This window comes from Arvicola amphibius, chromosome 4, assembly GCF_903992535.2.
Source record: "Arvicola amphibius chromosome 4, mArvAmp1.2, whole genome shotgun sequence".
In the NCBI taxonomy this organism is placed as follows: Eukaryota; Metazoa; Chordata; class Mammalia; order Rodentia; family Cricetidae; genus Arvicola; species Arvicola amphibius.
Window position 1 is genome coordinate 128540947 of NC_052050.1, and position 23344 is coordinate 128564290.

The window sequence follows — 23344 nt, forward strand, 5'->3', positions numbered from 1 at the left end:
CAGCCCTCACAGCCCTGAGCTCAGTGAGATCACACTGCTGGCTTGCAATTGGCCATTTACACTATGGAACGGGGAAATGGTTTTGGTTGGAATTTTGTCCTATAGAGATCCAATTATTACTCTCCAGCTCCTCTTACTGAGTCCATTAAATTCATCAATATTTACGATATCAGATATTTAAACCAAGAAGCCTTTAAAGTAGAAGTTCACATTGTGTTCCCTTTGGACAATCCCGATACACGTGGGAGTGAGAGAAGAGTGACATTGGGTGTGATATGGCCAGATGACAATGAGTAGTGTAGCTGTGGCCTCAGAGCTCCGCTCCAGGGTCCTGGGAGCGCACTCTCCTCTGTGTTGTGACAGTGTGTGAATTAGAAAGTGCACCGAAGAGGTCGCTTCCCTGTGGTCTCTGTAGCTTACATCTTCTGTCTTTCATTGTTATGTAGTCTGCTGTGGTACTCACAGCTAAAGTATTTCGTGGTTCTGCCCAGCTAACAGTTGTCAAAGACTCATTGAATTCAAGGAAGCTTGTTTTGAAGTGCTTAAGTTACACTCATTAGAGGACCATCTTAGAAATGTTTATTTCAGTTAGAAGAATAATAGGTTTAAGAGAAAAGGACAAGTGGTTAGAGAAATGTAGTGGGTTTTTGTTTGGTTGGTTGTTTGGGTTCAAGACAGGGTCTCTCTGTGCAGCCTTGACTGGCCTGGTCTCTGTAAATCAGGCTGGCTTGAACTTACAGAGATCCACCTGAATCTGCCTCCCAAGTGCAGGGATTAAAGGCATGCCCCCACCATCTCCTGGCTGAAATCTAGTGTTTCCACGAATATCTAAATTCACCATGAGAGTGTATTTTTCACTGAGATGCTTACAGCTTCTAAAACTATTGTTTTAGAAGATGATGTAGATATCGTTGTAAGTATGACATCAGAATGACAGAGAGAATTGATTCTGCACCAGAAGTGCTGACTCTTCAGACTTCGACGGTTTTCAATTTTAGTTTGTTCTTTGTTTTCTCCTGTATCCCAGGCTGGCCTTCCACTCACTATGTAGCAGAACTTCTGATCTCTTGCCTGCTTCCTGAGTTACAAGTGTGTACCACCACCCTGGCTGTGAAATCACAGCCTGGTGCACTAAGTAACACTGAACAGCTGAGCCCCAGCCCCTAGTTTCCTATTCCTTGTTATTCTAGTTGATGATGAAAATTTAGAGAGAAAAATAAAACCCTACCGCCATTCTCTTTAGTTACAGATACTGGAAAGAATGCCGGTTACTCACTAGTCTTTCATATGGGTGATTTGTTCTGGAGAACGACTGTTACTGATGGTAGCACTGTACAGAGCACACAGGTAGGCCTGCTACACTGAGTGTAGGGTTTTGATGGCTATGTGCCTCTCTGACAGCCACGGGTAACACTAGGGTTTTGATGGTTATGTGCATCTCTGACAGCCCTGGGTAACAGCATTATTGTTTGAAAATCACTGGTAGACAGAGCTCACGGGCTGCCAAATGATGTGGATGGCCTGGGGAGCACACCCTTGAGATGGTGGCTGTCAGGAGAATAATACATTGCTGTAATAAAAGCCGCACATCCTTTTCCTGACTTTTAAGCCGTTCTTGGAGGCAGATTTCCGGTCAGCCTGTACTTGTTTCCAGCCTGTCCTTCTGCTGCAGTAAACCAGTCCAGATCACACTGAAGGCTTGTTCTGCTTCCTCTTCCCTTGTCCCATCTGTCTAGTCTCAGTGCGGCTCAGAAAATCTAACTGATTGCCTTTCTACTGTTAATTCAGTAGCATTTTTAAATTTCGTAGCCTCCTTAAAGATCTATGTTTTGTGCGCCCATCAAGCACAGGCATATTGTTTGAGGAGAACATGTCTTTATTCACATACTGTCTTTATGTCTGACGTGTTCTCCCCTTCCCATTGCAATCTCTGATTGCAGTGCAGCACAGCACACACTTGAGAGTGGGACAGATGGAGTGGAGCTGTTGCCACCATGTATCACGTCTGTGACTTCATCCAGCTGGGGTTGTTGAGCTCCTCATTCTTTCAGCTATAGTGGAGGTGGTGATGTCCACCCGTGGTGTAGGCGGGAGGGCTAAATCTACGACGCCGCACCTGCCACATCAGCGGCACTGACCTTTTGCTATTCAAGGAGCAGGAAGGAACTGGAGGTGACTAGTGGGAACTGCAGAGAGCAAAAGGCTGCTCCCCGCGGCAGAGGTTGGATGCAGCCGAGAGGAATTACAACTCACCTGAAGCCGGGTAGCCGCCATTGCTTTGTGAGCCTCTCTTGGCTCATAAGCACTTCGGATGCCACCTGGCATCACTGACACGCCTGCTCACAGTGTGCAGAGAGATGCTAGAGTCAGGTGGGAAGTTTTCCAGACAGAGAGCTTATCAGACCAGCCTTCTCTGGCCTTTGGCTTTCTCAGTTTTCTCCTAGCCCAGCTCTCTGGAAATAGGGAAATCTGTGCCATCTCCTGACCATGCAGGTCAGCTGATGCATAGGCTCAATATCATCTAAAGAAGTGTCTCTTGGAAAAGTAGATTTTCTCCTGGCCAACCTCCCCCAGTAAGTATTAACTAAATGCACATAAGCGACTGTAGAAGGGCTTGAGATGGTCAGGGAGTAACCTCTCAGTGTTTACAGCCCTAGGGACATCGTAGCTATAGTTTAAAACAAATAAAGGTGCCGGGAGAGGGAGATGCTGGGGCTCAACCCAGGGTCAAAACCATCCTAGTTAAATGCTCTACTATTGAGCTGCAGCCACAGGCCACCCCTCCTTTAATAACGGTCTTAATAAGTTAGAAAGGCTGGCATTGACCTCATTCTGTGGCTCTTGCAGGCCTTGAACCCGTGGCTGGAGGCCTGGCACCATCTTTTGTTGCTTGGCTGTTTCTGTGCTTTTAAAGATAGGCTCTTACAGCCTCCACTGCACTGGAACTCCTTATTATCCTCTTGCCGCTACCCCCCAAGTACTGATTTTATATGCACGCACCATTGTGCTTTCCTCCAGGGACCTTTTAAAAAGTCAACATGGAGGCCAGAATGGAGAGTGTCTATCTAGGGTGCAGGAAGCCTCCATCTGTTAAAAAACAGCCTATTAGCAGGGTACACTAATACATACTCTATAACCCCATAACTGGGAGGTAAAGGTAGAAGGGTAAAGGTTTGAGTGTTATCCTAATGAGGTGAAGCAGATTCGAGGCTAGCCTGGGCTCCAGGAGACCCCACCTAAACAAAATAAATAATTAAAAATAAGATCAGCATCAGCGGTGTGTGTGTGTGTGTGTGTGTGTGTGTGTGTGTGTGTGTGTGTGTGAATGTGTAGAGCCTTACTCTTCAAATGTCTTTATGTTGTCAACTTTGCACACAGGACAAATCCTTCTAGCCTGTTACAGCAGACAAGGGAGGACGTTGTTCCTTTTGGTGTGCATATCCAGTTAGTCCAGCCTTTTGTGACAAGTCACAGTGCCCTCCTGAGAGGCATTAGTCGTGACAATGCCAGTATGCATTCCATGTTTCATTTCCTGTGCAGTCCTTAATATGTTTCCTGTACTCTGCAGTGTTTGCTCAGGATTGGCCTCTCGTTACTACAGAAATGTATTTCACAACACTTTGCCACTTAGCTGTAATAGAAGATAGTAGAAAAATTAGCCTTCCAAGATGCCATGGAAAAGAAAATTGTAGAATATTCTTTCTACACTCTTCAATCAGATCTTCAAAGTAGTAGTCCTAGAATGGGCATCCATGGCCCAAGCTGGAAAGTACCCAGGAGCCCACAGATGCAGTTTGCCATCATGGTTAGGAGCACTAAGTGACAGGCCCTTCTGTCCACAGAAATAATCCAGGCTTAACTGTCCTCTAATTTCTTCATCAAAAAAAGTGGCTTATGATACTGGCTTATGCTTTATTTGTTGTTTTTGAAAATGAGCTGTAAATCACATTTAGGACATCTGAGAACCTGTTTGGAGGCTCTGTCAGGAGAGCACACACAGCTCTTACAGGCCCCTGACTGAAGGTTGTTCCTCTTCTGTACGGGGAAGCTCCTTCCTTTGAACCACGTGCACAGCTTCAGGCTGGACGCACATGCAGTGGTGAGGGAGAAAGGGGACACCTCCCTAGACACTGGGATCAGCTGAATCAATCCCAGTGATCAGTGGGGTGACAGATGTTAGAGCCAGATTGCTCACACATCTTTGGTGGATTACACATTTCCTCTTCAGCAGTTGGGGCAGAAAGGGGTGGATCTCTGAGTTTGAGGCCAGCCTGATCTGCATATTGAGTTTGATGCCAACCAGGGCTACAAAGTAAGACCCTATTTCAAAAAACGAAAATAAGGAATAAGATTCATCTGGAAACTTGAAGGTAGCTTAGTTAAAGAGATACTCATGCTGTTGCTGCATTTGGAAATTGCTATGCTCTCTGGTGCTCCTTGAGGTAATTATGGTCGCACTTGAAGATGCGAGGTCACATAGCCTACTTTGTTTCTTTGCTGTGTAAACACTGACCAAAAGCAACTTGGGGACAAGTGGGTTTATTTAGCTTACCCTTCCTGAACATTGCTGAGGAAAGTCAGGCCAGGAGCTGAAGGAAGGCCTCAAACCAGGAACTGACAGAGACCATGGAGGAACACTGTTTATTAGCTGGCTCTCCAGGCTTGCTCAGCTTGCTCTCTTCTACAGCCCAGAACCATCTGCTCAGGGACAGCACTGCCCACAGCAGGCTGGGCCTTCCCACGTCGGTCATTAATTAAGAAATTGCTCTCAGGGGCTGGAGATAGAGGTTAGTGGTTAAGAGCACTATTGTTCTTCCAGAGGACCCAGGTTCAATTCTCAGCTCATGGAGGTTCACAACCACCTATAATTTCAGTTCCAGTGTATCCAACATTTTCTTCTGGCCATCTGTGGCACCAGGCATGCACATGGTTTACGGACATACATGTACGCAAAGTATGCATAAACATGAAATAAAATAAAAATAATAATGAAAATGTTTCCATCAACACGCACACAGGCCAGCAGGACGCAGATGAACGCTCATTTATGCACCTCTTCCGGGTGACTCCAGTTGTGTCATGTTTACAGAACCTCGTGACTCATCCCACATCCGCATGTACTCCAGCACGCGTTCTCCACATTACTCCATGTTTAAGAAAAGTATGATTGGAATGTCTGATGAGGCAGCAGTTATTAAAGTCAATGTGTTGCTCATTTGAAATATTTTTACATAATGATGGATAATTGAATTGTTTCTGGAAATTTCTTTCTTTCTTTATTAGATTATTTTTTCTTTCAGACATGAAGAACAGCCAAGGCCTTTCATGTTGCACGCATGCTTGAAGGACTCACGCGATGAAGTAAGATTCCTTCAAACGTGTTCTCGGGTTCTGGTGTTTTGTCTTCTCCCTGCGAAGGATATCCAGTCTCTCAGCTTACGTATAATGCTTGCAGAAATTCTCACAGCAAAAGGTAGACTTATAAAATTAATACCACTAATGTGATGTGTGCAAACCAGTGTGCTATATACTGTGATTATATTTCATATAACATTTGTGCAGATCTTAAATATTTTGGAGCATGTATGTGGGTTGTAAGGCATTTTAGACATTTCAAGTTTAATTATTACATAAAGACTTTGGCCATATATGATAAACTTTAAAAGTTTATATGCTATATTGCCAATGCTACTAATTTTGACACAGGAAGGCCACTCTTCATGTATGCATGGGAAGCACTCATTTAGAATAGGTTTCGGGTTATCCAGGCCAGCAGCACATATATTAAGGAATCCCCACACAACACCCGTGCACACCAACTCTGACTAGCATTATAGTTTTCTGTAAGTTTCAATAGTATGCCACTAAAGTTAATTGCGCAGCTAAGTATTTAACCAGAATAAAAACTGAAAGGGGGCAGGGAAATGGCCCGGTGCTTAAAATGCCAGCTGTGCAAGTGTGAGGACTGGAGTTTGGAAAGCCAGGCGCGGCCCACTCTTCCACAGCCCCGGTCCCAGGCACAATCCACAGACTGTATCCTAGGGCCTCGCTGGCCAGCCAGTCTAGCCAAAGCAGAAATCCAGGTTCCGGGAGACCCTGTCTCACACAGTAGTTGGGTGGAGCATACAGAGGACACTGAATGTTGACCTCTGACTTCCATATGCACACAGTACATTCACTACAAGGGGAGAGGGGATGGATGAAGGCAGATGGAAGAAAACATGACTTAAGACAAATGTTCCCTAAGTAAGAATCTTAATAAGAGATACAGGGGTTGACTATCTCCTTTATATAATAATGTCTCCTTTATCTTTGCCCATCAGCTGAAATGCTAACCACAGATAAGGGCACTTTAAACCTAGTAGGGTGGGTTTGTAATGGTGTTCTTCACTTAAAGAACTTCCTCCCCAACATCTGCTTTGAACACGTGGGAATGTTGGCATCTTTTTAGTAGATTAAACTGGTGAAAACATAATGAATCTTACAAAAAAAGCGAGGAAAATCAGTGTACTTAATTTTGACACTTTTCATAGCCGTGTGAGTTCCAAAAGACTTCTTTCCATTGTCCTTTTCGTGTGTGTATTAAAACAAGCATGGATTATACCATACATTAATTATACAGAGGGATAAACAGTCCTGTGTGTGTCCATGTACACACACGTTTGAAAATATTCAGATCGACTGGTGGAAAACGTTTTCCACACGTATCCAGTCACGTGCTGTGGAGTCTGTTTCCCTGAAGAAGAGCATGTTTCTCAGCGGCACTTTCTCTTCTTTCCTCTAGTCTTGAAGCCAGCAGTGGAATTACTGAGTAATCCTGATTACATCAACCAGATGCTGCTTGCCCAGTTGGAGCACAGAGAGCAGATGAACGAACACCACAAGAGAGCCTACACATACGCTCCTTCTTACGAGGAGTTCATCAAGCTCATCAACAGCAACTCTGATGTGGAGTTCCTGAAGCAGCTCAGGTACTTAGCTGGTAATGCTAGCACTACGGCGAAGGCACTGATGGTCATCCCTTGCCTAGCTAAGCTTTGTGTGTGCGCGGGGGTGGTTGTGTGAGAGAGAGCGAGAGAGAAAGAGTGCGCATGTGCGCTCACACAAGGAAGTGGAAATAAAGGCAGTCCAGAAATTTTCTTCTTTAGTGACAGTCGCGTTTGTTCAGCTGCTCTTTAATAGAGGAATTAGGATTAATTTTTTCAAGGCATTAAGTTTTCCTAAGAATTTGGTAATAAGTTTGAAAGCCTGTTTGTTGTTTTAAATGACAGTGTACAACATTGTATTGATTTTCATTTGTCTTAGAAAATGAAGAGGCTAGGGCCTGGGAACAAGGGTTTCCTGACTAAATTATTTTGAGAAATCACGTTTGGAAATATTGCAGGCATCACCTGTAAGGGAGGGTGTCTTTGAAATGTTTTTGGGTGTTTTTTTCATAGTATAGGCATATGTACATATTATTTGGTATCATATTGTTTGTGACTTTTCTAGGCTTTTTTCCCTACTACCCTTTTTGTTTTAATGTTCCCAAGTAGTAATGGGACGAAAAGGAAACTCTGACACATCAGTTTTCATTTTTGTTAATAATTTTTTTAAATCATTAATAAGAAAATAAAATATTGACCCAAAATTGGACATTTGAATGGTCCAGAGATGTTAGATATGCCATCCTTCCTTTGAACGAGGGTTGGCAGTGAGATGGCCTGGATGTGTAATTTCCTCTCTGGGTGATTCACCGCCTCGGAGACATGCCGCGTTCTTACCAACGGTGTCAGGGTTGGTCTTGGTCTCACCAGTGCATAATGCCCAGTTCTCTTGTATAGCTTTGTCTGTAAGTAATATTATATCTGTGAACATTTTATTTGGGCATCTTATTTATGCATCTCCTCTCATGCATAATAGTAAATATGCCAAATGGTAAAGTATTCTATTACAGATTTTATATATAATTTTATATATTATCTATACCTTAATCAATGAATTCCATCTTGAGAAGTTTAACACTTGAGCCACACTTTTTACCTTAAGTTTACAGGTTCTGCCCACTTCTAGATTCATGGCTTCTTTTGAAAAACAACTCATAGAATCAGGTGGGGTAGCACATACTCGGATCCCAGCACTTTGGAGACTAAGGTAGGGGAGGGGGACTCTGAGTCTGAGACTAGTTTAGGCAACCTAGTGAGACTCCATCTCAATAAAGAAGAAACCTGGCAGTCACACACTTGTGTTCTTCTTCTTCCTAAGCCCTGTATTCACACTGAGCTATTTCTCTGTCTGGGAGAGCTGCTCAAACCTGTACTTGTATATTCATCTGACTTTTTGGTTTTTTTTTTTGTCAGGATTTCTCTGTGTAGTCCTAGCTCTCCTGGAATTCACTCTGCAGACCAGACTGTCCTCGAACTCAGAGGTCTGACTGCCTCTGCCTCCTGAGTGCTGGGATCAAAGGTGTGCACCACCACTGCCTGTCCATCTGACATTTTTAACTGACTTCCTTGTGTGCTGTTGTGGTATGATCATCCTCTATGGAATTATCATTTCTCCCAGGACACTGTTTAGGAGCAGGTGATGATACCTGATGTCTAGAAACTTAAAAGTCTGAATTCTTAACCAATTTTCTTCTAGTAAAGATTTTCCAGAAGAAAATCAGATATAGACAATTTGGCAATGCCAAGCAAGTTTAGGATAGCAGCCTAGTGTTCCAAGTGGCAGATTAAGTAAAGCCACCACTGTTCTCTGCTGTTCTAGACCTATAGATAAATCTTGTATTTTGTATACAAAAGGATTCTGGTACAACAATCTGGTGACATAGTCAAGCGTGGTAACAACTTTTCAAAGTGATTTTAAAAATCAGTACTTAATTATTTTAAATGATCAAGTACTGATTTTTTTTCATAGGGCAGTCCTACCTTCTAGTGTTTGAAGCAGGGTTTCTTGTTTGCCCCTGTGTGTGCCAGGCTAGCCTAGGCTTATAAGATTCTAGGGAGTTTCTGTGTCTCTACCTTCCACCCTGCTTTGGCAATGCTAAGGTTGCAGATGCATACTGTCTTGCCTGGCTTCATGTGGCAAGTGCTTCTACCCACCGAGATGAGTCTCCAGCTCTGTCTGCTGGTTCCATAGGACCACCTGCCATTTCTGCTATGAAATGAACAGTGGTAATGTTCTAGATACATTTATGTGTATGAGTGTTTTGCCTGCATAGACACGTACCACGTGAGTGCCTGGTACCCTCAGATGCCAGAAGAAGGCATTGGATCTCCTAGAATTGGAGTTATAGATGGTTGTGAGCCACCATGTGGGTGCTAGCAGCTGGACTCAGGTCCTTGCACGAACTACATGTGTTTTTAACCACTGAGCCCTCTCTCCAGTCCCACGGTTTATCCCTAAAATGTGCTAGCCAGATGCTTAGAGTTTGCCATCTAGGAGAACTGCCATTAAACAAGAAAGCCATGGCATCATCTGTTTCTGGATGAGAGGTGTAGTAAGAACACAGCAGACAGCTTCAGTTGGCCGAAGATTACACTGGAAATTCAAGTTCTGCTTTTCCACTTTCTTCCCTCATACGTGTGAGAACTAAAGTCCTCTTCATCTCATAAAGATGGCAGCATGGAAGGATGGCATACCAGGACTCCTCAGTAGAGAGACCCAGACAGCAGAACTGCTGGCCTGAAGGGTGACTTTTTTTCCTGTTCCACAAATGGTGGTTTAATTCACATGCCATAAAACTCGTCATTTTAAACTGTACAGTTCAGTGGTTCTCGTAGTGTGTTCCAAGACTGTGTAACTAATGCCTCTAATTTCAGGATAGTTTTACTGTCCTCCAGAGAAGTGTCTCTTCCCGCTCCTCTCCTCCTTTCAACTCTTGGCAGCCACTAATCTGCTTTCACTCTTGGTTCTCTGCCAGCCTGGGTATTCATCTGAAGGCCCCCGGGCAGCATGTGTCTGGCTGCTGTACTTAGCACAGTGCTGTCAAGGTTGACCAATGCAGTAGCATGCCACACTCCTTCCTGTTAGCTAGAACAGTACCAGTAGAGGAATGGGATCATAACTTACTTGCTCACCCATCAGACAGTGGACAGTTTTGGGGTATCTGCCCTGTGAGCCACACTGAGCCTCACAGTGACTCTTCAGCAGCAGCGTCCGTGACTGTCTAGAGTAAGGTAAATGCTGCCTGCTCCTCCCTCCCTCTTCCTGCACCAGGTGCCCCTGTAGAGTGCTTGTCAAGGAGGAGCCACGGGCACAGACACCACAAGGTCCGTCGTCTTCTGTGTTATTCCTCTTCCATATATCTACTTCTTTGTCTCCTTCGGTGTTCTTAGGCTTTGTCCTCCAGCTGTTTACAGTATAATTGGGAACTTGAGTTCTCTTCCATCTCTAGTAGGAAGAGGACTTGGGGTGCTCTGGCGATCAGATAGCCACGCCCCTAAACAGTTAGTCTTTTAGACGCAAAATACATTTTCAGGTTTAATTAAGTTGGAGTAATAGCTAAGTCTAGTTGGATGTCACTTTTTTTTTCTTTTTGATGTCTACCCTTTTAGAAACTTTCAGTGCCAAACACACACCTTGGAAAATTTGTTGCTCTCTTTTTTAAATACAACTACAATTTCTCTAGTGCTTCTTAGCCTTTTGGCTAAGGTCAAGTATAGAACAGTTGAAACCCTTCTTACATAGAATTGTTGAGAGAGGGAGCAGATAGAATAATGATACATGAAGGGACTGGAGAAATGGCTCAGTGGGAATGGGGGTTGGATCCCCAGCACCCACATAAAATCTGGATGGCTATGGCAGCTTCCTTGCACTCCTCAGTGGCAGTAAATGGGAGGCAGAGATGGGGAATTGTTGGGCAAGCAGGCTAGCCAGGTTATCTCAAATGATGAGCCCTGGGTTTAGGGAGAGACCCTACCTCAGTATATAAGATAGGGAACAATTGAGAAAGAACATAGCATCAGTCTGGGGCCTCCATGTGAAGACATGTACATGTATGCTCCCACACATGTGAACGTATACACCAAATACACGTAAAAAATAGATGCATAAAAATGTCACAGAGAAAGCTATTTGAAATGATAAATTTTAAAAAACTTTTTTTTCTTTGAAAAGTCGTATGCATCTGGCAATATCAGCTGTGGGGGGCATGATAATCCAGAAGTGTTTCCATCCCTTCAGCAAGCTTGACAAAGACCCATGAGAGAAAATACCACAGCAGGCATTTTTCTTAATGATATTGTTTGCATTCAGAGTCACCTTTAGAACACCTGTGAAAATGCCCCACATCCCGAGGCACCTTCTTTTGGCAGCTCTTTGGGCTTTGTTGCATAGGATTTCAGGTGGTTCTGTTTGACATGCGCTTGAGTATCCTTTACCTGTGAGGATATCCTAGGGACAGAGCTGTGACTAACCTTTATTCTCTGGGCCTTGTGCAGCTGTATCTGCAAAGGACCCCCAGGATGACTGTAAGAGCAGTGACCGCTCTTCAAGATATAGATGACGTTGTCTACATAATCTTTGTACTTGGTCAATTACTATTTGATATAAAATTCCCTCTACATAAGGCTCGGGTCTGCTGACTGTTATTGACTGTCCAGCTCACTTTTCATTAGCTGCTTGTCTAGTCGATGGAGCTCAGACTTATCAGTCTGCAAACCCTAATGGAGCTGCTTTCTTTGATCATAATCAGAACTCTTTAGATGTTTTTCTGGTACCATTAGAGTACTCTGCTGTCTGGCTTTATTAGTGTTCAGGTCACTATTCAGATGACTCTCCTGGAAACTGAAGCTATGCTGCCCCAGACAGCGAGTGTGCTTTATTTAGGCTAAGGAGCTGATGCAATCATTTGGTTTTATGTATTGCATATTTGGGAGATGATGCATGTTTTCTAAAGGAACGAAAGTCACTTGATTCATTTAGGCTGGAATGCATTTAAAAGATGAAGCAAACCCCTTGAAGTAAGTATTTATAGTTTGGGGATAATGCGGTTATTTTCTGTGATGCTTTCATGGTGTTATTAGGATAGTCCTATGGGATTACTAGGGCTAGAGACACTCTTTGCCTGTGCATAGACTTGTAGCCTGTAACCCTGTCAGGGACTATATACCAGACTTATCCAAGTTTTACTGAAATGACACTTGAATATCCTTCTGCCCTTATGGCTGCTCCCTTTCTTCTCTAGGACCAAGAATCTGAGTGACAGTGCTGTGGTTAGGCTGGGACAGTGCTGGGCGCTTCTCGTGGTTTTCTGGAAGTGATGATCAGTACTGCTGGCCTACAGGAATCCAACATGTGAATGGCATCGTAGCGGCAGGACGCTAGAGAACTAACGCGTAGGAACCCCACTGCTGGTGTCGGTGGCGAGAAGCAGAGCTCAGAGTGCAGGTGCAGTCGTTAGTGACACACACAGTCAGGACCATACTAGCGAAACAACTGAATGTTCCTTTATTTTGTAGATGAAGTAGAGTCCAAGTTCACAGTGAGGGAGGTATGAAAGGTTCTGCCATCACAGAGCTGTTAGCAAAGGAATGGACAGATTGCGGCCCTGGACAGCAACCAGGGCTTGTCTGTATTGGGAGTTCTCCAATGTATTGTAGAATGTACTCGAACGAAATACATTTGTTCCTCAAGAAAAACATACAGATACCCGAACTTTCTGCTAGGATTTCTCTCGAGTTTGTCTTGTGGGTGTATGAGAGAGTCAGGCTTTTGTCGTTGTCAGAGCAGTACCTGAAGTGAGCAGACTGAAGGAGGAAAGATCTGCTCCAGTTTTAGTCTGTGGTCTTTTGACTCTGTTGCTTCCAGCAAAGTCTGGTGAAACAGAACATTAGGGCATGGAGCATACGGTGGAGCGAAGCTCTCACCTCATGACAGACAGGAAATAGAGAGAGAGAGAGAGGGTCAGGCACAAGACACATCCTTCGGCAACATTACCCTGGTGACCTACTTCCTCCTACCAAGTCCCATTCCCTAATAACTGTATCATTAACCCATTAGTAAAGCTCTGGGACTTCAGAACCCAGCCACCGCTCCACAGTGCCATCCGCTGGAGACCAAGCCTCCCACCACATGAGTCTTTGGGAGCTGTTTTAAATTTACCCCACAATGGAGAGGAATGAGCTATCAGTATTTTAGAACTCTCCCCAAGCCACTGCAATGCATATTGACAATCTCTTTTTATGTAACATGTTTCCCCATGCTGCCAGTCTGAAGTCTTGGTAGATGTCATGGTATGTGATTCTGTGTACTCTAATTTTTTGAAAACAGTTTGCGTATATGATGACTCTGTCAAGGGGTGTATGTATCTTAGGGTCACTACTGCTGTGATGAAACCATGACCAAACCAGTTTGGGGAGGAAGGAGTTTTTCAGCTTGCACTTCCATATCACAGTTCATCATCAGAGGAAGTCCGAACAGGACGACAAGCAAGGCAGGAACCTGGAGCAGAAGCTGATGTAGATGCCATGAAGGAGTGCTGCTCACTGGCTTGCCCCTCCTTGCTTGCTTGATGTGGTTTCTTTCTCTTTTTTCTGTTTTTTTTTTTTTTCATTTTAGGCAGGGTTTCTCTGAGTAGCACTGTCTGTCCTGGAACTAGCCATATAGATCAGGCTGGTCTCGAACTCAGAGATCCACCTGCCTCTGCCTCCTGAGAGCTAAGATTAAAGACGTGTGCCACCACTGCCCGGTCCCAGCCTAGTTTCTTATATAACCCAGGATTACCAGCCCAGGAATGGCACCACCCTCCCCTATCAACCATTAATTAAGAAAATGCCTTACAGGTTTGCCTGTAGCCTGAGTAATGGCGGCATTTTCTCAGCTGAGGCTCCCTTCTCCCTAATGACTCTGGTTTGTGTCAAGCTGACATAAACTAATCAGCACACTATTGTCTGGACACTTCTTCCTTTTACCGTACTTTTTTGTGATGGAGCAATGGTGTCTTTATTACTGACCATAGCCTTGGGCTTCTCTGCCATGGTAAACTCTACCTTTGAGGCTAGATAATTCATCAATGTGAGGGGTTTATTCTATATTTTAGAATGCTCAATGGCATACCTAACTGATACTTGGTGCCAGTATTACCCTGCAGCCTTACCAACTAAAAATGCCCGTGGACATTGCCAAATGATTCCTGGGTGCAAAATGTTGCCCTTGAATGAGAGTTGCTGAACATTTATACATCTTGGGATTAGATTCAGCTGGAAGTCAAAGAAACCTCACAAAATGATGGCTTACTCACAGTTCAGCATCGCCTCCCAGCTTTAAGGTGCACTCAACCAGTAACATTTCTGAATGGGAAGGTATGCAATGTGGGTAGTGTAGTGAATTATGAAACGATTGTCACAGCAAGCTCACCAACACCCATCACTTCATGCTGTAGTGTATTTCTGTGCTGAGAACACATAGGGTTGAGCCTATTAGCAAATTTTGACCTGGTAATACAGTGTTAATGACTGTAGTCACGTGATGTACCTTAACACCCCAGAACTTACTTGCCTAATATAGCTGGCCTCTTGCATCCTCATCCCTTAGAGCTCTTGATTTGCTCTCTGCTTTTATGCATACATGTGTGTTTGTTTTGGAGGCCAGACTTTGAGTTGGGTGTCTTCCTCTTGTCCGAGACAGGGTCTCTCACTGAACCTGAAGCTTAGCAGTTGGCCGAACTTACTGGTGAGCAAGGAACCATCCTTGTTGAGCTTCCTAGCTCTGGGATAACAGGTGTATACTGCCACATTTGACTTTTTACTTAGGTGCTGGGGACCCAAAATCAGTCTGTAAGCTTGTGAACAAATATTTAACTCACCGAGTCGTCTTCCAGCCTGAGTCTGACCTTCTCTTCCACCTGGAAAGGAACATCATGCTGCACTTGTCTGTGTTTGCCTTATTTCGTTTTCTTTAGCACCGTGTTTTCCAAGTTAATCTCTTGTCACCGATGACAGTATTTACTTCTTAAAATTGTACAATAGGCATTTGGGTTAGTGCAGGGGCTCCAACTGCCATGGCGCTTTGCCTCCTCCCAAGTCAGTGCTTTGCCATCTCTAGTGCACCACAGAGTCTTCATTGTCCAGAATGACATCCATTACATCCTACTTCCAGGACAGGTCAAAGGCAAGGATAGAAGGTACTGACATGTTTGTACTAGTATTTGTTAAAGAAATTTCTGGAAGCTACTATATGGCATTTCTGTGTATATTATTTATGTTTGTCTAGAATATCTTACTTTGTACAGCCACAGATTCACTTTCTTTTAAATGAAGGATTCTATTACTAAGGGGTAAAGAATAGATATGGTATAAGCAGTTAGCTAGTTGTGCTACTGTGTACTGACATTTCACTTGTAGTTTAATAAATAAAGCTTGCTTGAAGATCAGAGAGTAAAACAGCCCACTAGTCAGCCTTATAGACCAGGCAGTGGTAACACACACCTTTAATCCCAGTAGCCATGCTAGTTTTGCCATAGAAACTGGTGGTGCATGCCTTTAATCCCAGCCCTAGAGAGGATTATAAAACGGGAAGAGACAGCTCTCAGACACAGTCTCATTCAGAGATTTCTGGGGGTAAGATCACCATTTCGGATTGATGTTGCGGTAAGAGCCAGTGCTGGCTGCTTTGCTTTTTGGGTCTTCAGTTTGAACCCCAATTTCTCTCCCTGAGTTTTTATTAGTTGTGCATTGTTTACCATATTCTATGATTATAGTTTACTGAGATAGAATAACTGTCATGCTAGCACTAGAAAGATGCAAGTTTTCTGAACTGGACATTTGCCAAACTTAAAGCTATTTCAAACAAATTCCCACAAAGGGGAAACTTTTTAATCTACTATTGTTCAGTGTCTAACATGCTATTTATTAAGCCCAGTGTTGTGTTCTTTATAAATCATCATCTTACCTGGTTATTCATATAAATTAGGTAATATTATTCTCATTCAGTTATTAAAGGTAGTAAAGTGACTCAGCCAAGATCATGTAGTCAGTAAGAAGAGCTGGGACCTGAGCTCAGGACTACTTGACTTTAAATTCCATATTTAAAGTCGGGTGACTTCTAGCAGGTAGATAGAAAGCATCAGGACCAAGGCCCAAGCTCCTGGGGAATCTCTGCGAGTCTTTGCTGTGAAGAGCGCCACCAATGGTACCCTCGCCTGTTACTAAGACAGCAGTGGGCTGCCTGCTCATCACCGCCATGTTCTCGTTGACTAACAACCCAATCGTCATTAGATTTTTTTTGTAAATTCTAGGTTTATTTCTACCCCTTATTTAAAAATCAAGACAAAGTCAAATCAGTTTGTATGGAGAACACTTTAGAATATTTAAAACTGTGGGGATGGAAGATTCTAAAAATGGTCGTTCCCCCACCCCTGGTACACTGACATTGAGGGGCTATTTCCTCTTCGCTAATGGGCAAGGGCATAATGGATGAGCAACCTCAGCACTCAGAATTTGCAATGGAGTGTTTTTTTCTTTTAAATCTCAAAATTATTTTGGTGCTTGTATTAGGTACTTTGCATCATTATGATCAAAACCACTTGAGAGAAATAGCATAAGGGAGGAGAGATCACTGGCTCATTGTACCAGGGATGCCACTCGGTTGTCTTGAGTATCTCCCTTTATGATGGCTGGAGCCTGTGACAGCTGTTTACGTTTTGGTGGACTGGTAACAGAGGGTACTAGTTGGTACCAGGGGTGGATAGAAAGTTCAGAAATGTACTCCTGGTGACCTAATTCTGCCATCCAGGTCCTCACTTCAAAGGCTCCACCACCTTCAAAATAGTACCACAAACTGGAGACCCAGTACTCTAGATGATGAAATCTTTGGAGGCTATTTCGATTCTAAGCACAGCTCAGCATTTGTACAGGAAGATAATACATTGAAATTATTTAAATTGCATGCTTTTGTGCAGAACATAAATTACTTGAACACTTAACTGTTTTTGAACAATGACTCTCAAAACATATTGTGAATTATGAGCAATAAAATAAGATTGCATTGTAAAGGACAAAAAGAAGAGATTGAGCATTCTTCAAGACAGCCTCCTAGCGTGTGTTAGAAATCAGTAGGCAGCACAAACTGCTAAGCAGACAGCTAGTGTGGGTGGACAGGGGATGAAAGATCAGTATAAAATAGTGACTCCTGGAAACATTTTATGAAAAGAACAAATGAGTATAAACTTAGTTTTAAGGAACCACAGGATGATGTGGGATTTTGTAGGAAAATAGGCTTTGAAAATCTTTTTGTTTTCTATAAAGTAGAAACACATCAACTTGAAAATGGAATTCCTTCTGCTGGTGTTTTCAACAGCAGAGGGCACAGGGACATACTGAAGTGCATGCAGCACTCAGTTTGGGGGCTAGTAGAGGCTCAGTAATAAGCCCCCTTTTTCTTTTTTCTTTTTTCTTTTTCAAGACAAGGTTTCTCTGTGTAGCCTTGGTTGTCCTGGAACTCACTCTGTAGACCAGGCTGGTCTCGAAGTCATGGAGATCCACTTGTCTCTACCTCCCGAGTGCTGGGACAGTGCCCTTCTTCATGAGATCGGAATCATTTCAGACTCGTGAAATGAGGCAGAGGTTAAATTACAGCTTGATCACTGGTAGACGGTTGAGAACTCATCCTTCCATGTGTGAGCCGTATACTCTCCAACACAGAGCACAGGATCAGTTTGTCATTTTCTTACTAGAAAAGCTGGACCAGAATCAGCCTTCCGTATCCCTGCTTCTGCCAGCTTCCCCATCTCCCTGGCAGATCCAGTGTTTTCCTCTAGCTGCTCTCAGAGGAAAAGAACATAGCCCCTCAAGAGGAAGGTGAGACAGAAGGCATGCTTCGTGTACTCCGTCCGTCTTCACCTGTGACCAAGTTAAAACCCCCTTCTTCACGGGGAATTGAGAGACACCAGAGCTGGACCTTCTTATACTCGGAAGGAAGCAGCTTGAGTGGGGACGAGCGATTTTCTCTTCCAGAAGAAAGCAGTATTGAGTTCCTGCAGCAGCAAGTGGAGAAATGGAGGAGTGGCACTCTAGTTACGTTAGCAGCTGGTTTTATGTGGGCTGAGAATGCTGGCTCTGGGGAATTTGCCAATTTCTGCTGCGGGCACAGCCATTCTCAAGTCACCGACATGTTGTTGTTGAATATGGAATTGGGAAGAGATTGTAATTGTAGTCTTTTATGAATGTTGTATTTCCATGCTAATATAATAGACAAAGTAATCTCATGGGTGATGTTACTAGTGCGATGAGTAAAATTGTTAGATGATGATGCCTGCTCTTGTCGTGGGGTGGTCAGTCACTGTTTTAATCAGAGGTTGATAAGGTGTCATAGCATGAAACAGCAGCCGAGGGCAGTGGTTCTCAGCCTTCCTAGTGCTGAGACTCTTTAATACAATTTCTCATGTTGTGCTGGCCCCCAACCTTAACATTTTATTGTTATTTCATAACTATAATTTTGCTACTGTTATGAGTCATAATTTAAATATCTGACATGCGACCCTTCCCACAGGTTGAGAACTAGTGACCGAGGGGCTGGGAAGGTGGCTCAGCAGTCAGAGAGCATTTGCTGTTCTTCTAGAGGACCCACGTTTCCTTCCAGCAGTCGTGCAAATAATTAAAAAGAATTCTTTTACAAAGTCACCTACAGTAATCATTCATGCTTCTAAAGTAGTAAGAACTTGGGCTCACAAGTCATATAGAAAGTTAGACATAGTGACACAGGCCTGTCATTTCAGTTTCTGAGAGACTGGAGCAAAAAAGAAAATGACAAATTTGAGGTCAGGTAGTGAGACCCCGTTTTAAGGACACTCTCCTTGGAATCCATGCTGGGTTCCCAGTAAGAGCTAAAAGTAAAGTTAGCAATTGTCAGGAGCAGACAGCAAAATTCTCAGATCATGACTTTAATAGGATTAACTGATGAGATGAAGTTAAACATGTATCTTACTTCAGGTAAACTTTACTCAAAATGCATTATAAAGTCATTAGAGAGTTTAGATATAAGCCATAAAACTCAGCAGCAAAGTAATGTTCAGTGAATGTTCTGAACAGAAATGTGTAATGTAAGCATTGAGAATAACACTAAAGACAATGATACTCTATGCATACTGTGTAAGTGGGCGACCCTGACAGTAGTGACTAGTAGACCTAGTGCCCTTCTCCTAGGGGTGCCAGGAGAGACTATACAGATGACAGCAGTGTGGCTTTCTTCAGGCTCGCTAGAGGACACAGGCAGGGACAACATGGCTCTACAGGGTGATTTCTGTAGCATAGTGTCTATAGGTTCTGGGTACTAGAAAATAAGTCTGTAGAAACACAGTTATTTATGGTGATAAAAAGCATAGACATAACATTCGCCAATCATAAGCAGCTGGATTTTTTGACACTTAGAAGATAGGGTCTTACAGTGTATCCCAGCTCGTCCTGAACGCGTGCCAGCCCCATACTTCAGCCTCTTCAGTGAAAATCGTTAATAAAAAGGGTGTTTCCAGAGTATTGCTATCTGTGCAGGGAGAAGGGGGTGTTATCCATGTTGATGTAAGTCGCAAAACCGCATTGAGTTGCTCTGGTCCTGAATTCCTACCCGCTGTGGCTCACATAGTGCGCTTCCTTATTCTTGTGGTAGTAGCATGGCCGACTGCTCCAGATTTCAGTCCAGATATCATTTTCTGTGTGTGCCCTGAATGAAAAAAGTGTAAGTATGTCTTTGTCTTTTGTGAAGTCACCTTTTGCAAACTAGAAACCCCCGTTGGTAGAAACTCCTTTCCCCCTCTAAATCCAGCTTCAGCCCTCTTTAGCCTGGGCCTCTGACCCTGTGCCCAGTCCCACTGACAGCTGCCTTGTACAAAGAGCTGCAGACTGTTCTTCTCAGCAGTACCCAGAGACACAGGAAATACAGCCTATGCTATTCCTGTGTTCATAATAATGTTCATTATTTTTTTATCTGATTGGCATAGTTTATCCTAAAAGTAACCATGAGTTTGTGGAAAAATTTTTTCCCTATAAATGTTGTGCTTTTTGTTTTGTTTTTGCAGTTTTATTTAAAGTAGAGAAAAGTTTTAATTAACCAATACACTTAGCAATAAAAGTTCAGTTTTAGAGAAATTGGCACATCTATATTGTGTATTACCAATAACATAGAATTGGAATATTTAAACATGGCATCTCCCATGAATATGAAGCTTAAAGGCTTACTATATTTTTATTCATGTATGTTTGTGTGTATCTGTATGCGCACATGTATGTGTATAAACATCCTCATAGATCAGAACACTATGTTGGACCCCTGGAGCTGGAGTTACACGGGCTGTGAACTGTCAGACATGGGTGCTGGGAACCATACTCAGGTCCTCTGGAAGAGCATTAACTACTCTTAACCAGTGCACCATCTCTCTAGCCCCAAAATTAACCTTAAATTGATGAAAGAACTCTAAGATAGTATGTCTTATAAAGTCTCATAAAGCCAAAAGTGCTGATTAGGAAAAAGTTAGGCCAGATGTGAGTCGAGGTTAACTCTGAGTGTTTTGCCTTGCATATTTTTCATTTTCTTCAATGAACGTGTTTTTTTAGAGAGAGTAAAGATTGGCTCACATTGAGAAAATAAAATCTGTCTGGCCACTTATGAGGCTGGAGTAACAGACTCTAGAGCCAGCTACCAAGTCACAGGAGGCAGTATTTCTCCCTGTAGACACTGAAGCTGTAAAATGTCATTATGGTCCCCACTTCTTGAGTTTCCTTAATCACTAAGAACTTATTTCAAAATTCAGACTATCAGAAGCTTGACTGGAGCTGTCAGTAGGAAGGATATACCCTGACTTTGACTGGGGATCCAGGTCAGTTTTACACCCGGAAACACCTTCCATTTATAAATGAGATGCAGAGCTTCAGCTAAAGGATGTCTGCACATAGCAGACCATAGCTAGTTTTTTTTTTTTTAATTTTTGGTTCCAGAGGAAATGGGACCCTGATCCCCCCAAAGTTGCATACATTGTAAAGCCATTGTGCCTATCAGATAATGCTTCATTTAGACTTTACAGGACTTCATTTTCCCCACTCAGACCTTCCACGGTTCTCTAGCCAATTGTAGTTAGAGACCTCAGTGTATAAACCTAATTTTGTTAAACTCAGGGTTAGAGAGTCTGGGGACTCAGGACTAAGGAAAAAGTATGGCTAGATTAAAATCTTTATGCCTGCCTCCCCCCCTCACACACACATACACTCACACACACGCACACCCTACGTAGTATACATCTGAAGAGTCAGCGATTGTGGTAAGGACCAACAGAAATGATTGACAGTTACTGGACTCTCAACTGGGATAGGCACTGTTCCAAATGTTATAACCCATCATCTAACTTAGCCTGCACAACAGCTCTATAAGACAGATCTCCCAATGCAATTTAGACACTTTCAATAATTTAGATACTCTCAGTAATTTTGCCAGAGTGATATGGCGTGTCTTAGAAGTGGGGCTTGAACACGGCACATCGCATGTCAAAGCTCACATTATTAAGCATTCTGATCCTGTCATAAATCATTCAGTACACCCTATTAGGACCGTGGATATGATAGAGAACGCCAGTTTGGCTGGCTGAAGTAACCATGGATTTTTCTCTCTCATGTTTTAATTGGAATCCTTCCTGCATGCTATTCCTAGTTTTTGGCAATTCTGATAACATTTCTTTTTAAATGTTTAGATTTTCTTAAATGTTGGTATATAGTATTATATTCTCCATCCTTGCTAATTTTATTATTTTCTTATTTTTTGAGACAAGTTCTCACTAAATAACCATGGCTGGTTTAGAACACACTATGTAGGTCAGGCTGGCCTCAAACTCACAGATATCCACCTGCTTCTGCCTCCCAAGTGCTGGGATTAAAGGTGTGCACTACCACACCTCGCTATATCCTTGGTAGTTTTAATATAAAATAGTATTTCAAATTATTTGATTTGCCAAATTATCTGCCACATGCTAAGATCTGTTCCATCTTCTATTGTCTTAAGACATTTCAGCATGTGTATGCCCAGAAAACTCAAAACTAGTACTCCTTTAAAGTCTTTAATGCATGAAGCATGTGCCTCACACACACACACAGATGGGGGGCTGAAACAGAAACAGAGAGAGACAGGGAGTGACAGACTGACCGAGATTGTGTTTGGTATGTAGGTGACTTTGAAGTGGACATTTAAGACTCCAGGCCTGCTGTGAACAGGTTAGAAGTGTGGTAATCTGTATGCTAAGCTTTGGAGCTCACTGCTTTTCAAGTGTTTCAGCTCGGTGGGAAGAGCTCATAAATAACCAACCTGTTCTAAGTCTACTTATCCAAATTTAGTGATTAAAATGCAAGAGAGGTAAGGTGGCTTCTCGGAGGAGCAAGTGACATGTCTTTGTGTGACCTTACCTTGTCCATAACAGAAGAGAGATTGTAGGCATGGGAATTGCTGGAGTTGGGAAGCAGTTATATTTGGGACATGGTACTTCTCTTTAATTAAAGGAATTTTAAAATCTTTACTGCATTTATTTATTGTGTGTGTATGATGTACATATGTCACAGGGCATCTATGGAGGTCAGCAGACAACTGAGGGGAGTTGGCTCTCCCTCCACCACATTTGAGCCTAGAGGTCATTAGGTTGTCAGGTTTGGAGTCTTGGTGGCTTCGCAGCAAGCCCTCTTACTGTCTGCGGCATCTCACCAGCCCGCTCTCCTCAATTCTTGAGTTTACACTGTCATTTCGGGGGAACACACCAACAATCTATATAGGTCCAATCAAGGCAAAGTCTGCAACTGTCTCTTGGTTCCTTGGGAGGAAGACGTCCTTGGGCGGCTGGTGTTTGAATAGCTCCTAGAGATCTGAGCCCGTGCTGTTTACAGTAATCCAGCTTCGCAGACCCATCACAGGTGGATATAAATAACCAGGCAATAAGGCAGGTCTTCAGGCTGGAAGTGGTGTGAGGAAGGTTTAAAAACCAGGCAATTGTAGCATTAAATCTCCCGTAGAAGAAAACATCCTTAGTATCAGGAGAAATGGTCATGCCCTCAGTGTTTAAGGACTGAGGGCATTTGAGCAGATAAGGGGAGGAGCAACAGGAGAGCAAGGTTGGGAGTCAGGGCAGGAGTGTGCTGGGAGCCTGATGGTCTGACTAGGCAGAAACTGTCCAGGGGGATATGGAAGGTGGCAAAGTCTGGGAGTGCTGACTGGCATCAGCCATGCTACATCCTTTAAAAAGCCTTTGACAAGATAAGCGTAGACCTATATTGAATTTTAGGAAAGTGGGAGAACGCTTAACAGCATGATGTGTAAGTCAGGCAATCGTCAATTGTCATTCTGGTTGTAGTGCTTACAAGCAGTGGAACTGTGTATGGATTTCTTTTTTTGTGATTAAAAG

General features: G+C 43.2%; 1 protein-coding gene across 2 annotated transcripts in view; it reads left to right on the plus strand.

Annotated features, from left to right (window-relative positions):
* Snx25 (sorting nexin 25) overlaps positions 1 to 23344 on the plus strand; it is a 100821-nt gene that overhangs the window by 37387 nt on the left and 40090 nt on the right. For both annotated transcript variants that reach the window (XM_038328028.2, XM_038328029.2), the window contains exons 4-5: positions 5301 to 5473; positions 6785 to 6971. In XM_038328028.2, the coding sequence (XP_038183956.1) occupies positions 5301 to 5473; positions 6785 to 6971 (360 nt within the window). The remainder of the gene's footprint in view (positions 1 to 5300; positions 5474 to 6784; positions 6972 to 23344) is intronic.